Below are 17,403 nucleotides of genomic sequence, written 5' to 3' on the forward strand. Positions count from 1 at the left end.
AGTGCGATATCTTCTTGGGGGGGGGGGCATTTCTCATACAGTTATCATATAGTTATTGCCGGTCACATTTTAAATTTATTTCAGGGTCTGCATTGTCACCACCCATCTACACTTCAGGGCAGATGTCCACCCTGACTGGCCGCCTCTATGGTTCTCTCCTGACAGGTGCACTTTAATGTGACTGCTGAGTGCACACATGGCCCGGCTCTGGTCCTGTCACAGCGCCCCCTCCTGGAGGAAGGCGGGCTTCTCTCAGGGGAGAGGACCTGATAGCAGGCGAGCTCCAGGCACAGGGCGACAGAGGTAGCGCGGATTTCCTGTTGTCAGGACAACCCAGGCAGCCGCCAGCCTGACCGCCGCCGCCTGTGTGTGAGGAGCCGCAGCTGGTCATGTGGGGGAAGCAAGATGGCGGCCGGGATCCTGAAGGATGCGGCGTGACTGCGACCTCTGCGAGGCGTCCATTCAGAGAGCCCGTCTCCTGAGGCAGCCAGACTCCGGCTCTCCCCCCGCAGCGCTCCTTTCTTCCCTGTGTGAGGTACGTCCTCCCCTCCTCCTCCATCCCTCCTCCGTGTACACCTGGCCATGGTTTATGAAGAGCTCATCATAACTTTCATCTCTTCTTCCTCCAGCCTCTCCATCCTCCCGGACTGAGCCCATGTGAGCCCGCCCCAGCTCTGGGCTTTGTCAGGGTGCAGCCATGGCTCTCACCTTATTCGGTGAGTATGATCTCCATTCATTGTGGAGTCTTCATACATCTTTATCTATTGTTTCCAGGCTCAGCCTATGGGCGTGTGCTGTGTGCTCATACCGTATTGTCCTGTCATGTCTGTGGGGGGAATGTCCACACTGAGGGGGCTCTCCATATACTGAGGGGGCTCTCCATATACTGAGGGGGCTCTCCATATACTGAGGGGGCTCTCCATATACCGAGGGGGCTCTCCATATACCGAGGGGGCTCTCCATATACCGAGGGGGCTCTCCATATACCGAGGGGGCTCTCCATATACCGAGGGGGCTCTCCATATACCGAGGGGGCTCTCCATATACCGAGGGGGCTCTCCATATACCGAGGGGGCTCTCCATATACCGAGGGGGCTCTCCATATACCGAGGGGGCTCTCCATATACCGAGGGGGCTCTCCATATACCGAGGGGGCTCTCCATATACCGAGGGGGCTCTCCATATACCGAGGGGGCTCTCCGCACACCGGGGGGGGCTCTCCGCACACCGGGGGGGGGCTCTCCGCATACCGGGGGGGGGCTCTCCGTATACCGGGGGGGGGCTCTCCGTATACCGGGGGGGGCTCTCCGTATACCGGGGGGGGGCTCTCCGTATACCGGGGGGGGGGCTCTCCGTATACCGGGGGGGGGCTCTCTGTATACCGGGGGGGGGCTCTCTGTATACCGGGGGGGGGCTCTCTGTATACCGGGGGGGGCTCTCTGTATACCGGGGGGGGCTCTCTGTATACCGGGGGGGGCTCTCTGTATAAGGGGGGGCTCTCTGTATACCGGGGGGGGCTCTCTGTATACCGGGGGGGGCTCTCTGTATACCGGGGGGGGGCTCTCTGTATACCGGGGGGGGCTCTCTGTATACCGGGGGGGGGCTCTCTGTATACCGGGGGGGGGGGGCTCTCTGTATACCGGGGGGGCTCTCTGTATACCGGGGGGGGGCTCTCTGTATACCGGGGGGGCCTCTCTGTATACCGGGGGGGGCTCTCTGTATACCGGGGGGGGGCTCTCTGTATACCGGGGGGGGGCTCTCTGTATACCGGGGGGGGGCTCTCTGTATACCGGGGGGGGGCTCTCTGTATACCGGGGGGGGGGCTCTCTGTATACCGGGGGGGGGCTCTCTGTATACCGGGGGGGGGGCTCTCTGTATACCGGGGGGGGGCTCTCTGTATACCGGGGGGGGGGCTCTCTGTATACCGGGGGGGGGGCTCTCTGTATACCGGGGGGGGGGCTCTCTGTATACCGGGGGGGGGCTCTCTGTATACCGGGGGGGGGGCTCTCTGTATACCGGGGGGGGGCTCTCTGTATACCGGGGGGGGGGCTCTCTGTATACCGGGGGGGGGGCTCTCTGTATACCGGGGGGGGGCTCTCTGTATACCGGGGGGGGGGCTCTCTGTATACCGGGGGGGGGGCTCTCTGTATACCGGGGGGGGGGCTCTCCGTATACCGTGGGGGCTGTCCAAATATTAAGGGGTCTCCACACACCGAGGGGTCTCTCTGCACGTTGTCCGGGGATCAACGCAAGCACAGTGCTTGTTACACAGATTGTCCTGTAACACTGTGCATAAAAATGCAACAATCAAGAGCCCTGTGTCACTGCATACTGTATTGTGTAGTTCAGTGCTCTCCAAACTACCCTACCACCCTTTATTGTCCTTGGGGCAATATTCCTTTTACTGAAGCCAACCCTGGGGCCCTGTTTCTTGCCGCCGACGTCAACCCTGGGGCCCTGTTTCTTGCCGCCGACGTCAACCCTGGGGCCCTGTTTCTTGCCGCCGACGTCAACCCTGGGGCCCTGTTTCTTGCCGCCGACGTCAACCCTGGGGCCCTGTTTCTTGCCGCCGACGTCAACCCTGGGGCCCTGTTTTTGCCACCGACGCCAACCTTGGGGCCCTGTTTCTTGCCGCCGACGCCAACCTTGGGGCCCTGTTCCCATTGCTGAGGCCAACCTTGGGGCACTGTTCCCGTCGCTGACGCCAAAAACGGGCACTGATACCGTCGCTAAAGCCAGGGGCACTGTTCCTTCCCCCAGTGGCTACAGGCACTGTGTAATTTTCTTACTCCCACTGACAACCAGACTTGAGGTATATTTACTCCCACTGGCTTTGAGGCATTTTCTACTATCACTGGCCCCAGTCTGGCCCACCCAAAGTATGAAGAACAGTAATCTGGCCCTTTGTTTAGAAAATTGGAGACCCCTGTCATTGTTGAATAAAGTGTCATTCTGTGACTGTTCAGTAAAGTTAACCCCTCGACTAGTGCTGCCAGTAGACCAGGGGTCCAGTGTGGCTCCTTTCACCATTTCGGGTCTGATTTCAGCCCAAAAGACGCACAGGACTCCTGTGCAAATTGCACCGGAGCCACTGTGGAGATGTGTGAACTGCATAGAGAGCTGGTCACAATCTCCTGCTGTGTGAATTGGATGCAGCAACACCAGCATCCAATTCTCACTGGTGTGAACCCAGCCTTAAGACTAAGCTTACAAGTGTAGCACTCTCTGAAAAGTGGTCCATGATGAATTGCTTTTCAGATGTGTGTAGAGCTGCAGCAAGCAGGTGTTTTGGAAGCAATACGGCCATCTCCTTAATGCCTGCTTTTTTTTTGGGCAATTTTTGGTTTGTGAAAGGATCAGAGGACAGCCAGTCCATTTACATCTGATGTCTAAAAGAGCAGAGTGTGCTGTGTCCGGGTCATCCGGCAGCCCAGCTCAGGAGGGCATCAGCGAACAGATCCCCTGCTGAGCAAAACCAGATCCAGCTTATGTTAAAGGGGCTTTAATAAATGATCTCTGACAAGCTGATGTAATGCGTTTCTGGTCTATAACTGTCTATAACTGATAGACAGCCGTCTCTGACTATCTCCTGTCGCATGTCTGATATTTAAAAAAAAAACAAAAAAACATTTTCACAGTTTTTTTTCTATGGCATTACGTTCACTTGACTATTATGTACAGTCAGTGATGTCAGGGACTGAACTAAGTAAGGCCAAGTAAGTTGCCCACCACTGCTATAGATTATATTGCATGTAACTTCGATTTTCTTCCATGGTATTTACATGTAAAAGACACCTTTTGTGCCGCCATCTTGGATATGCTCAGAGCTGTCACTCAAGTTACACTCCATAGAATCCCCATTTGCTTCTCCCCAGCAGCTACGTAAAAGTAAATGAAAGGGTGCAGAGAAGCTGGGCCAGCACAGACAATTGTTTCACACTCCTAAAAGTGGAGCGGGCTATGACTTCATGGAGGGAGGGGATGTACTAGTAAATTGACTCTTCCTAAAAAAAAAAAAAAAAAAAAAAAAAAAAAAGAAAGTTCTAACACATTAAAAAATATGTGAACCCCTGCCTTGTAAAACAACCCATTCAGTTTAAAACTGCATATTGTTTTTTCTTTTTTAGATGTAAGCATTTGTGAGCTTTCATGTTTTGTAATGTGACAAATTCCAATATCGCCCTTCATTCAGGCTACCTTGAGCATAGCGTATTCAAGGTTGATACATTTTTTTTTTAATGTAAATTTTTTGTGTATCTCTTGTTCAGGAGCTATTTTTGACTCCATGGACTTATTATAGGAACACCTGAAGAACATGCATAACGTGTTTTTAAAGTCTTTGGACCCAAAATCTGCCTGCAAAGAAGCTGGTCTACTTACTTGGGTGGCAGGTGCCTGAATGCGCAGATGTGAACAGGAGCCATTTAAAAAACATGTGGCTGGGGTCTGTGTTATAGGGCGAGATCCAAAATATTTAACCGCTTCTGCCAGGATGGATTTAATTTAAAGTGGTGTTCCGGCCGAAATTATACTTTTTAAATAAAAATACCCCTATAATACACAAGCTTAATGTATTCTAGTAAAGTTAGTCTGTAAACTAAGGTCTGTTTTGTTAGTTTATAGCAGTAGTTTGTTATTTTATAAACTTACAGCAGGCCGTGGCCTTCTTAAGTGTGGGCATCTGAAACCAGACTGTATTTCTTCCTGGATCTCATCCTTGCAGATCTCGCACATGCTCAGTGCAGCACAAGCAGTGTAATAGGTTTCAGGTCAGGTTTCCATAGCAACGGCAGTTTCAGAGGAAGTTGCTGCCCCTTCCCAGAAGGCATTGCAAACAGGAAATGATGCGATGGGCCGCAGCCAGGGAGGAGGAAGTGAAAAATGAATACAGCAGATATACAGTAGGTGCTGAGAAAAAAAATAAAAAAATATCCAATTTGTTTACAGTGCACAGTTTAGCGAGGGATGCTGAAGAGTTGTAAAAGTGGGTGGAACTCCATTTTAAATCATAATTTTTAGGGATGTCCCGATACCGATACTAGTATCGGTATCGGCACCGATACCGAGCATTTGCCCAAGTACTTGTACTCGGGCAAATGCTCCCGATGCTTGCTGTGATCGGCGCGTGGGGGAGTTACAAAGATTCTCCCCCAGCGGCTTTCAGCTGCTTTAGTGACATACAGCTGTGATCGCTCACCGCTGACTGTCACTGCATCTTCCTCCGTGCCCCCTCCTTTCCTCTGTGCCTCTCCGCTGTCCCCTGCATTCCTCTCTCCTTATCTGTCCCTCTCAGCTGTCCCCTCCGTTCTGCTCTTCTTATCTGTCCCCTCCGTTCTGCTCTCCTTATCTGTCCCCTCCGTTCTCCCCCTCCGTTCCTCCGTCCCCCTCCTCCTCCTTCCTTTGTTTATGGAGAGAGTCAGCTGACTCTGTCCATTCACATAACTGATACATTGTAATCACCTGTGATTACGATGTGTCAGTTTATGAATGGAGAGAAGCTGCGGTCTTCTCTCCATTCATTGTCAGTGCAGCTGACGCTGCAGAGAAAGGGACTGGGGAATCTCTATCCTCTGTCTCTTTCTCTGTCTCAAGGGGGAGATATCAGAGGTCTGTTAAGACCCCTGATATCTCACCAAAGCCCCCCAAAAGGGCTGATTAAAAAAAAAAAAAAAAACAATAAAGAATAAAAAAAATATTATTGTAAAAAAAAAAAATTGTAAAAAAAAAAAAATAACACACACATACAACGTTCACCCCCTCCCCCCCCCCCCCCCCAAAAAAAAGCAAGCACTGTTAAAAAAAAAAAAAAAAAAAAAAAAAAAAACAAAAACGAAAACAAAAAAACTGTCAGTGACATTAAAAAAAAAGTATCGGTAATCGGTATCGGCGAGTACTTGAAAAAAAGTATCGGTACTTGTACTCGGTCCTAAAAAAGTGGTATCGGGACAACCCTAATAATTTTTAAAGGGCAGCTGTCATCTCTGTCCTGCAGAGGCTCCTCCTCTGACCCGCTGTTGACTCACCGACCGTCCTATTCACTTTAATGGGATGGCTGGTGATGTGGCAGCAGCAGGTGAGTGAATGCCTGTTAACAGGCGCTGCCATGATGGATCTGAAATGTTAGGTGCTCTTTTAATGAAAGGACTTATTCTTGCTGGTAGTTTAGAATCTTTAATATTTGCAAACAAAATTTAGATTTCCTATTTAGAATAATAAGCTGTCAGGTTAGTAAAACGGCGATATCAAAACCGATTCAATCATACAGTTTGTAGTGTACATAGATTTACACAACAATGGGTTAAAGGAATATTCCTGAACTTTGTTTTATCTCATGGTTACTGTGAAATTGTGTGAATGCATCAATGCAGTGCATGTTATCTCAACTTGCAGAGCTTGGATTCATTTTATGAGTTTACCAAAAATGTAAATATTGCAGAATATACAGCCTCATGCTACATAACTAAGCTCTATTTCATGCTGAATAAACTAAATTTTTTTTTTTTTTATTAATGTATCTTAAACAGAAAATTATATTTAGGTAGATCTTTACTCCAAAAGCATTTTCTTAAAATAAATGTGATTAAAAATCTAAAAAATCTGATTTGGAAAAAAAAAAAAAAACATTTTTTTTTTTCCAATTGATTTTTATCCACCCTGACTTCTGTTAATCCGGCAGCTTTCAGCAGTTGTGTGATCAAACATGACCAGTTGTCGTGTGTTACTGTATTCTGATGCTGCTTGCTGCCTTATGAAGCCTAATATTTTACATTCCCTCCAAAGAGGTATTGTATAATAGATGCAGTAGATCTAGGGACTCCAAGTGTAATCTAGGAGGGTAACTCTATCTGTTCTGACTTCTGCTGAGATGAATGGGATTGCACTTTGGGAGTTAAAGATCAATGCACTGGCAGATGTTGTTGGCTGCAAAACAGCTGCAGATGAATTAATTCTGGCTGCACTTTGTTCAGTGATGAAACCTTCCTCTGTCATGTTTTCGAAGCTCCACGTTAGTGACTTAAAGTATTATTTATTAATCAAAACTGGTTCAGAGGAGGCTGATATTAAAGCAGAACTACAGTGTATATGAGCAGTTAAAACCATATTCTCAATATTATTTGTACAGGGTTTTTTTTTTTTAATCTGCGTTTGAAACTTTTCATTATGAGCTGCAGTCACGCGACTGCAATGCCTCCCCGTTCACGCAGCTGGTGGGCATGTCGCTTTCCTCATGTACCTCCTTTTTTAAACCAATCTCATAAATGAGAATGCTTGGGTGTTGTCATTAATGAGAATGACAACATAGATGGGACGGGGCCCAGATGGGCGTGTCAGGGGCAAAACTGTGCTGTGTTACTTGCACAGACACCGACAACAGTACCAGAAAGCAAAAAAATCTTCTGTGTGCAGCTCACCCCAAACCCCCCCCCCCCCAACTAAACTGAGCCCGAACTTGATCCAGTACTATGCCTGACAGCGACTCTCTCCACTCTCCCACTCTTTCTCTCCTCACTGGACATAAAGGCTGCAGTGAGCAAAGAATGGGGGTTGGGAACATTGACACACGCAGCAAGGCTCTGGATCGAGTCTGCATGAAATACCCCCAGTGCCTCAGCACTGCAGTGAAAACCATGGGGGAAATTAAAGTGGTTTTCCGAAATTATACTTTTTGAATAAAAATACCCCTATTATACACAAGCGTAATGTATTCTAGTAACGTTAGTCTGTAAACTAAGGTCTGTTTTGTTAGTTTATAGCAGTAGTTTGTTATTTTATAAACTTACAGCAGGCCGTGGCCATCTTAAGTGTGGGCATCTGAAGCCAGACTGTATTTCTTCCTGCATCTCATCCTTGCAGATCTCGCACATGCTCAGTGCAGCACAAGCAGTGTAATAGGTTTCCGGTCAGGTTTCCATAGCAACGGCAGTGTCAGAGGAAGTTGCCGCCCCTTCCCAGAAGGCATTGCAAACAGGAAATGATGCGATGGGCCACGGCCAGGGAGGAGGAAGTGAAAAATGAATACAGCAGATATACAGTAGGTGCTGAGAAAAAAAATAAAAAAATTTCCAATTCGTTTACAGTGCACAGTTTAGTGAGGGATGCTGAAGAGTTGTAAAAGTGGGTGGAACTCCACTTTAACAAAAAGGAAATATGTCAGTTTTGTGGTGTATTTTCCATATGCCAAATTAAGTGTTTCAAGACAAGTTTTACATGATGTTGTACCAAATAACATTATAAGTTCTTTGTGGCAGTTCTGTAAATGTCTGATCTTGTGCACCAAAATAACGAAGCACCAAGACAGTGCTAAAATATTCACCATTACTAGAGTGATGTAAATACTGTAGTGAGGAGGGGCGGACAGTGAGGAGCAGCACTGCAGCAAGGAGAAGAGGGGAATGTGTATGGACAGGCAGCGGGGTGCAGCAATGCAGGAAAGAGAGGGGGAGAATTTTAAAAAAAACTAAACAGTAAAGTTAGCCTAAATTTTTTGTATAATGTGAAAGATGATATTACGTCGAGTAAATAGATACCAAACATGTTACGCTTTATAATTGCACGCACTCATGGAATGGTGACAAACTACGGAACCTAAAAATCTCCAGAAGTGACGCTTTAAATTTTTTTTTTATGGTTACCAGGTTAGCGTTACAGAGGAGGTCTAGTGCTAGAATTATTGCTCTCGCTCTGACGATCGCGGCGATACCTCACGTGTGATTTGAACACCATTTACATATGCGGGCCCGACTTCCGTATGCGTTTTCTTTGTTGCGCGAGCTCGCGGGGACGGGGGCGCTTTAAAACATTTTTTTTTCATATTTATTTATTTTTATATTATTAAATTGTGTTTTAAAAAAAAAAAAAATGTGATCACTTTTATTGCTGTCACAAGGGATGTAAACATCCCTTGTGACAGTTATAGGTGGTGACAGGTACTCTTTATGGAGGGATCGGGGGTCTAAAAGACCTCCAATCCCTCCTTTGCACTTCAAAGTATTCAAATCGCCGAAAACGGCAATTCTGAATACTGTATTTTTTTATTTATTTATTTTTTTAATTCGGCGCCATTGGCAGCCGAGTACCCCGGAAGTGACATTGTGACGTCGCTTCCGTGTTTACATTTAGGAGACTGGAACAAAGCCGTTTACAGCTTTGTTCCAGTCTGTGCATAGACACCGGAAGTGAAGGCTCGCGGATCGGGTCTCCCGGTGGGACGGGAGGCCCGGTCAGAGCGACGGGGGGGGGGCCTTTTAGCCGCTCGATTTGTTATCCCTGGAAAGCCGATCGCCTGCTCTAAAAAACGGTACTGGGATGATGCCTGCAGCTGCAGGCATCATGCCGGTATAACCCCTGAAAGCCGAGGCTGCATATCTGCGTACGCTCGGCGGGAAGGGGTTAAAGGCCTGGATTATTTCCTAAATGTATACAATATAACTGGGTACTGACACTTATAGGTAAAGTTGATCCCGGGAAAATCCGATTGCCTCTCGGTGGGTCAGGAAGGAATTTTTTCCCCTGCTATAGCAAATTGGATCATGCTTTACTGAGGTTTTTCACCTTCCTTTGGATCAACTGTGGGTGAAGGATTGCGTTTTGGGATTGTATGATTTTTTTTTTTTTCTTCTATTTTGGTTGAACTAGATGGACTTGTGTTTTTTTTTTTTTTCAACCTGACTAACTATGTAACCCCTTCCACTAGAGCTGCACAATTACTCGTTAAAAAATCGTGATCTCGATTCACCTCCCCTGACGATCTCTCCTGCTGAGTTTGACGATTCTTTCATATAAACAAGTGGAGAGATTATCTGCTCACTCAGCTGTCAAAAGAAAACATCCAGGCAGTCTGCCAAGTTTAGAACTTGAAACATTGTATCTATCTTCCTTGTTAGATCAAAGGGATAAACTTCTCTGTGTAAACAAATAACCTGGGCAATCTGCCAAGCTTTAAACAACCTGTAAATGCAGGAAGTTTAACCACTTAAAGTCTAAATCTTTTTCTGACACTTCTTAAGTTAAAATCAATATTTTTTGCTAAAAAAAAAAATTACTTGGAACCCCCAAACATTAGAGTGTGTGTGTGTGTATGTGTATATATATATATATATATATATATATATATATATATATATATATATATATATATATATATATATATATATATATATATATATATATATATATATATATAATTTTTTTTTTTTTAGCAGAGACCCTAGGGTGCAATATTTTATGTCACACTGTATTTGCCCAGCGGTCTTTCAAATGCAATTTTTTGGGAAAAAATACACTTAAATAAAATAAAATAAAATAAAAAAAAGAAACAGTAAAGCTTAGCGCAATTTTTTTTTGTTTTTAATGTGAAAGATGATGTTACTCCGCGAGAATCGTGAGAGAATCGTGATCTATCCTCTAAACAAAAAAATCGTGATTCTCATTTTAGCCAGAATCGTGCAGCTCTACCTTCCACCACCATTTGTGGTGGTATCCCTGGCTGCCCCGGACTGCAGTAAGTGGCTGGGAGCTTACCATAGAGGAACATCCATTCCCCCATCTCCCCTTGTGACAAATGAACCTGGAAGGAACAAGGATTTGATGTCCTAGATTGTAAGCTCTAATGAGCAGGGCCCTCTGATTCCTCCTGTATTGAATTGTATTGTACTTGTACTGTCTGCCCTAATGTTGTAAAGCGCTGCGTAAACTGTCGGCGCTATATAAATCCTGTATAATAATAATAATAACCCACACTAGTGTATGCAAATATCTCTTTAAAGCTGGGCCGATGTGTATATACTAGTGTCAGTTATAACACCGCTAAATGTAAGTGCATGAATGTATGTTTTAATAAAATAAGTTATAAGATATTGTAAAACTGTTTTTTTTTTTTTTTCTTTTTCCTTTTCCATCCTCCATCTGTTGATTGGCGTGATTAGCATTAATTGAGGTTGCTGCCGGAAAGTGAGATTTCTCGGAAGGCAGTGGTGGGTTGGAAGTGTTGTTTCTCTGCTATAATATAGGTTAAAAGAACCGCTTGCTGACCAGCGCACCCAATTTACGTTGGCAGAATGGCACTGGTGGGCATAGGTGTACAGGTACGTCCCTTTAAGAAGTGGTGTTGCGCGGGCGTGCTCCCAGCGGCGTGCGCGGTCTCCGTGACCACGTGTCCCGCGGACTCGATGTCCGCGATCGTGCCACGGAGAGGTAGAACGGGAGATGCTTTTGTGAATAAGGCATTTCCCCGTTCTGCCTAGTAACAGGACAGAGATCACTGCTCTCTGTCATCGGGAGCAGCGATTGCTGTCATGTGAGAAGTAGCCCCTCCCCTCGCAGTTAGAATCACTCCCTAGGACACGCTTAACCCCTTCACTGCCAGTGTCATTTACACAGTAATCAATGCATTTTATAGCACTGATCGCTGTATAAATGACAATGGTTCCAAAATAGTGTCAGAAAGAAGTCCGATCTGTCCGCCATAATGTCGCAAAAAAAAATGCAGATCGCCGCCATTACTAATATAAAAAAAAAAAAAAAAATGCTATAAATCTATCTTCTATTTTGTAGATGCTAAAATTTTGCCCAAACCAAATCAATATACGCTTATTGCGATTTTTTATTTTTTTTATTTTTTTACCAAAAATATGTAGAAGAATACATATCGCCCTAAACTGAGAAAAATTTTTTTGAAATTGTGTTAAATTGTACACTGATGCACAGACGGTTTTTGTAAACATTTTCTGGGACGGTAAAAGATGATACCTTTGCGCCGAACACTTTATTATTTTAGTATTTTTTTTGCACATTGTTTTTTTATGCACAGGACACTTTAAATGTATGCTTTATGAGAGTAAGTGTTTTGTTAATGAATTGACACCACGTTTTTTAAAAATTTTTATTAAGTTATTTGATTATAGCACATTTTTAGAAAATATGATTTGATATCGCATACAATTTTTGAATATATTAATGTTTACTTAGTTTGTCTTGGTAAAAGTGCTGTTTTCTTATATTGTACCGTAGTTTGTTGCCATTTCACGGGCCTGTACAATTATAAATATTGACATGATTGTTATCGGTTTACTGGACACAACATCATCTTTATTATCTTACCATAAAATTGTTTACACTAATATTAATTTTAGTGTGTTTTTTTTTTTTTTCCTGAAAATTTGCATTTGATAAATGACACTAAAATTGTAACATAAAAAATTGCACCAGCCACTTCTTTATTCTCCTGGGCCTCTGCTTTCAGAAAAGATGAAGTTTTGGGGGCATAAGTAATTTTCTAGCAGAAAATGCTAATTTTACTGTGCGAAAAAATTGTCCCGGATAACAAGCAAATAAACATGGAGAAAGGCTTTAAGTCCATCGGGTGAAACATGTTATAGGGTTGGTCCTGGTGGCAGGGTCATATGTTGAACCTTGTCAGCTGATTCAAGTTTTACTCCCAAAGACATCATCAGTGTGCAGGTTTTCCTTTCGATTTATACTGAGACGCATAGACATGCCTATACTTTTGTCAGTTACGTGATCAAGTGCTCTGAGGTCTTTGTAGAATTTGTTAAATAACAGGACAGTGCTTGTTTCTACACAGTATCCAACACCATCAAAATATGTTGATAATGTGCAACGCAATCTACTGTACAGTTCTTAACTTGCAGATGTTTTTCTGCCAGGTGCTATTCTTCTGCATTTTTATAGTAAGGTAGCTCATTTGTCTTTGAATAGACAGAACAGCCACAAATCATTACTACGTTCATATCTATTGAAATCCTGACAGGCATATTTGTAATGAGAAAGGTAAAAAGAGAAGTTCGGCATTTAGAAAAAAAAAAAAAAAAAAAAATTATACTCTCCTAGGTGGATGCAGCAGCGATCCCCCGCTGGCTCTGCACTGAGAACTGCTGATCGCTTAGTTCTCAGCATTCTGTGAGCAGAGAGCCAGTGACTGTCAGTCAGCACCTCTGTGCTCTGCCCCTCCACTGGAGCGCTGGGCTGTGGAGGGGGGCGGGAGGGGCTGGCTCAGGCTTTCGGCCGACCACTGAGAGGCTGAGCCAGCTTCCAGTCCAGGGTTCTGGGTGGATCCCGGCCATATGGTTGGGATCTTTTTAGAGCCTGGACTGGCTCTGTTATGTCAGCTGACGGTGGGCTTCAGCCCCCTGTAGGCTGAAAACGGGTCACAGGAGTGCAGAACTAACTGCACTCCTGTGATCCATAGGAGCAGTATAGCCAAAATAGCTTTGGCTATACTTTGAGCCCTTTTGAGTTACAGGTATGAAGAGCTCCATGATAGTGGGTTTGGCCTAGTATAGCTATAATATAGATGTGTAGTTGCCTAGTGAATGCTTAATGTTTTACTCATTTATGTCGGTCTCTTGCACATATTTTCCTTCCCAATGTTGACTGTGGTATTTTATTACATTTGCAAAAATACACGACTGCTGTGTCTGAAGTTAATTGAATTGTTTCCTTAGCAATTTTTTAGCAAAGTGGAGGTATTGTGGCTGCATAAAAAATGTTTATTTGGGGAAAAAAAGCACTATACTGCAGGATGGATTTGATTTAAATCAAGTCGATTTAAATCACTAGTAAAAAGGCTTGCTTTAAATCAACTCTATTTCAATCATAATTTTTAAAGAGCAACTGCCATCTCTGTCACGCAGCGGCTCCTCCTCTGACCCACCATTGACTCTCTGACAGTCCCATTCACTTTAATGGGGCGGCTGGTGATGTGGCAGTGACACAAAGTGAGGGACGTGACGACAGCAGGTGAGTGGATGCCCGCTAACAGGTGCTGCCATGATGGATCTGAAATGACAGGTGCTCTTTAAATGTAAGGACTTATTCTTCCTGGTAGTTTAGAATCTTTAATATTTGCAAACAAAATGAAGGTTTTACTATTTAGAATAATAAGCTGTCATGTTAGTAAAACAGCGATATCGGAACCGATTCAATCATACAGTTTGTAGTGTACATAGATTTGCAAAACAATGGGTTAAAGAAATATTCCTGAACTTTGTTTTATCTCGTGGTTACTGTGAAATTGTGTGAATGCAGTGCATGTGATCTCAGCTTGCATTCATTGTATGAGTTTACCAAAAATGTAAACATTGCAGAATATACAGCCTCATGTTAGATAAGCTTTATTTCATGCTGAATATTAATGTATCTTAGATAGAAAACTATCTTTAGATTTTAGATTTTTTTAGATTTTAGATTTTTTTAGATTTTAGATTTTTTTAGATTTTAGATTTTTTTTAGATTTTAGATTTTTTTAGATTTTAGATTTTTTTAGATTTTAGATTTTTTTAGATTTTAGATTTTTTTAGATTTTTGATTTTTTTTAGATTTTTTTGATTTTTTTTAGATTTTTTTTTAGATTTTTTTTTTAGCAGTTTCTTCTTTCTTCTTCTTTCTTCTTCCTCTTCTTCCCCAAAAATTTTCGACCAGTTTGATGACTTCCATCCTTTGAATAATTTGGGACCATGAAACTGAGAGAGATCCCCCAAGTAAGGGAGATAGCCCAGAAAAATAGCATATGTAAATAGGTAACTTCTATCTCAGCATCCTCGGAAGCATGCCTCACTCATTTCAGGGAGAATACCCTGAAGTCTGAACGGGGTACAATAACTGCTTGTATGTAATTTTACTATTGTTTCCTTAAAGTGGTTGCAAACCCCATTCATGAAATTTGAACTAAGCACATATATCTGCAGTGTTTACTTATCTCTCTCCATAGCTCTAAGTGTCGCTTCTTTCTGGTGCTTTGTTCCTCTGTTATCAGCATGAGTTACTTCTGACACGTTCTCCGGCACATGGGATTATATGAGCTAAAAATTTGTGTTGGGGAGGGAGCTTAGTGGGAGATGAGCAGGGAGCTTGCCTATTCAGAATACAGCTCTGCATGTTCCTTCTTTCCTCTGCCTATGTGGTGGTGAGTGTGTCCCTTTCCTCCAATCAGCTCTCACACAGTGTAAATGCAGTCTCTCCACCCACCCCTATGTACTGCTGAAAGATGAAGAAAGATTTTTTTTTAACACAATCTGCACTTTTAAAAGGGTGTAGAAAGGGGAAGCTTGCAGACATACAAGACTTTTATGTAGTATGATTTTTCATATGCGTATCATCTGAGGCTAGTCACTTCACTGAGTATATGTGGGGGTTTACAACCACTTTAATAGCGACAGATCTGGTGCATTTATGCATGTTAGAGCGAATCTCTAGCCAGTCTTCCATGTTCTGTTCCTCCCCAAGTTCAGTTTCCCATTGTATCTTTGAAGTGGTTTTGTCCATAGAGGATGACCCATTAAGGATACTATAGATGGTGGAAATGGTACCTTTTTATCCCTAGAGCAGTGAAGACAGATACGTTCAAAACCCTGTCAGTTTAAAATAGAAGTGAAAGGCAAAACATTTTTGTGTGTAATATCTATCATTATAAATACCTTTCTTCTTTTGTGATCACATAATCTCTGTTCCCAACTGCATAAGGGGCTTGGAGAGGTAGGGGTAGAGAGACAGCAGCACACTGATCCTTCCAGTGCATAGCTGTCTGGGAGGGTCGTGTTTCAGCACAAGTCTGATCATTGGAGGACAGCCAGGCTGTTCTCCCAGAACAGCCAAAAAATTGACCACGAGGAGGTGTAGTGCTCTCATGCCTAGCATTGTCTGTTTGAAATAAGAAAGCAGGAGAACTGGCTGGGTCACCAGGTATTTTACATAAATGAAGCATTGCAAGGAGAATAGGATAGTTTTAACTTAAGTACATGATACAACATGCACATGGGGATATAAAATAATGGTGTAACGTTCTTTAAGCTATAACATTATACCCTGGAAATTTGTCTATCTATCTTCAAAATTTAATTTTGATTCTGCCACCTTCCAAGTCTGAAAATCCTCTGTGGTGCGCTGTATTTCTGGAGGTGTATATTGTCTATAATATGCTTTTTGTTCCAGCTTCCTTAATACTTCTTTTCCCTTAATCGTCTTTCAGGACAGCCACCTGAGACCTTGGCTCCTCCCCTTTGCAGGAAACACTGCGCCAGCCATCTTTAAATTTCCTCCTCCCCTGCTGGTTCCTTCAGTTATTGTGTTTCCTACAGAGGGCAGACACCGCATGGAACCAAGTCCAGCGAGCCAGTGAAGCTCAGGATGGATGTCCTGGAAAAGGGGTACAGAACTCCTAGGACAAACTCGCCTAAAGGCTTACCTGCCAAATACGCCACCCTCCACAGTTCTGAATGCAGGAGAAAGCAGAGGGAGCCCCAATTCAGCGCTGGGTGCGGTAAGAGGAGGTCCGGTCCCCACAGACCTGCCCAAGCCCCTCAGGTGTCCACAGTGTGGAGAGCCGCGATGGGCTCAATAGATGTAAAATTCAGACGGGTAATGTCACAACCGGTGGAAGGGGCGGACACTTCCAGTTGACCCGCGGCTTCCGGTTCCAGACGCGGATCACTGAAGAAGGGGCCAGGCAAAGGCTTTAGAGGAGCCACGCTTGCTGTAGACAGCATTAGGCTCCATTGGTGGCACTAGCGATGTCGGAAGTGGAGATGCAGACTGCTCCAACAGAGGCCAGCTCCAGCCACAGGGGACCTGGGGAGGAGCTCCCCTTACCTCACCACCACTAACCCCATTTAATAGAACAAAAAGTGGTAAGCTATGTGCCACAAGAAGGAATCTGCAAGGGTTTCTACTCCCACGGGTTTGTGGTTCAGAAGTCCTTGGAAAAATTCAGACCAATACTAAACCTCAAACCTTTAAACTGATCAGTGACCTACAAACAATTCAGGATGGACTCAATATTTTCTGTAAAAGCACTATTACACCCAAATTATTACATGGCTTCCCTGGACCTAAAGGATGCATATTTGCACATCCCAATAGATTAAAATTGCCAAAAATATCTAAGACTCGCAATAAAAACAAAGTAAGAGACGTTCCACCTTAAGTTTCAGGCTCTTCCTTTCAGTCTTTCCTCTTCCCTTCGGATATTCACAAAAGTGTTGACAGAACCCCCGGCGACACGCCGAGGCATCGCAGTCATCTCCTATCTAGACGACTTGATCTTTGCAACCACTCCAGAATAACTAACCAAAGATCTGAGGTACACCCAAGATTTTCTACAAAAACTAGGGTGGTTGCTAAATATAGAGAAGTCCAATCTGCTTCCCTCCCAGCAGATTATGTACTTTGGGTACATCCTAGATTCAAAACAGCAAAGCGTTTTTGCCCAAAGAAAGTACAAAAAATTCAAGAAGCAATGAAGATGTTACAGAACAACCGACCATGCACAGTAAAATGGGCGATGTCCGCTTTGGGTCTATTAACCTCGACAATATCCCAGCGGTACAATGGGCGGGATTACATTTTTGACCACTACAAATCTTTATCTTTAAAAATATTGAATAACAG

The 17,403-nt window shown here is 44.0% G+C and overlaps 1 protein-coding gene across 1 annotated transcript in view; it reads left to right on the plus strand.

Moving 5' to 3' along the window:
• The first annotated feature begins 220 nt into the window (after window positions 1-220).
• Window positions 221-17,403, plus strand: part of CHN1 (chimerin 1) — a 194,131-nt gene continuing 176,948 nt past the window's right edge. Inside the window, exons 1-2 of the mRNA XM_073633857.1 lie at window positions 221-535; window positions 630-716. Of these exons, the coding sequence (XP_073489958.1) occupies window positions 698-716 (19 nt within the window). The 5' untranslated portion in view covers window positions 221-535; window positions 630-697. The remainder of the gene's footprint in view (window positions 536-629; window positions 717-17,403) is intronic.

The sequence above is a fragment of the Aquarana catesbeiana genome, linkage group LG06 (assembly GCF_042186555.1).
Source record: "Aquarana catesbeiana isolate 2022-GZ linkage group LG06, ASM4218655v1, whole genome shotgun sequence".
Classification (NCBI taxonomy): Eukaryota; Metazoa; Chordata; class Amphibia; order Anura; family Ranidae; genus Aquarana; species Aquarana catesbeiana.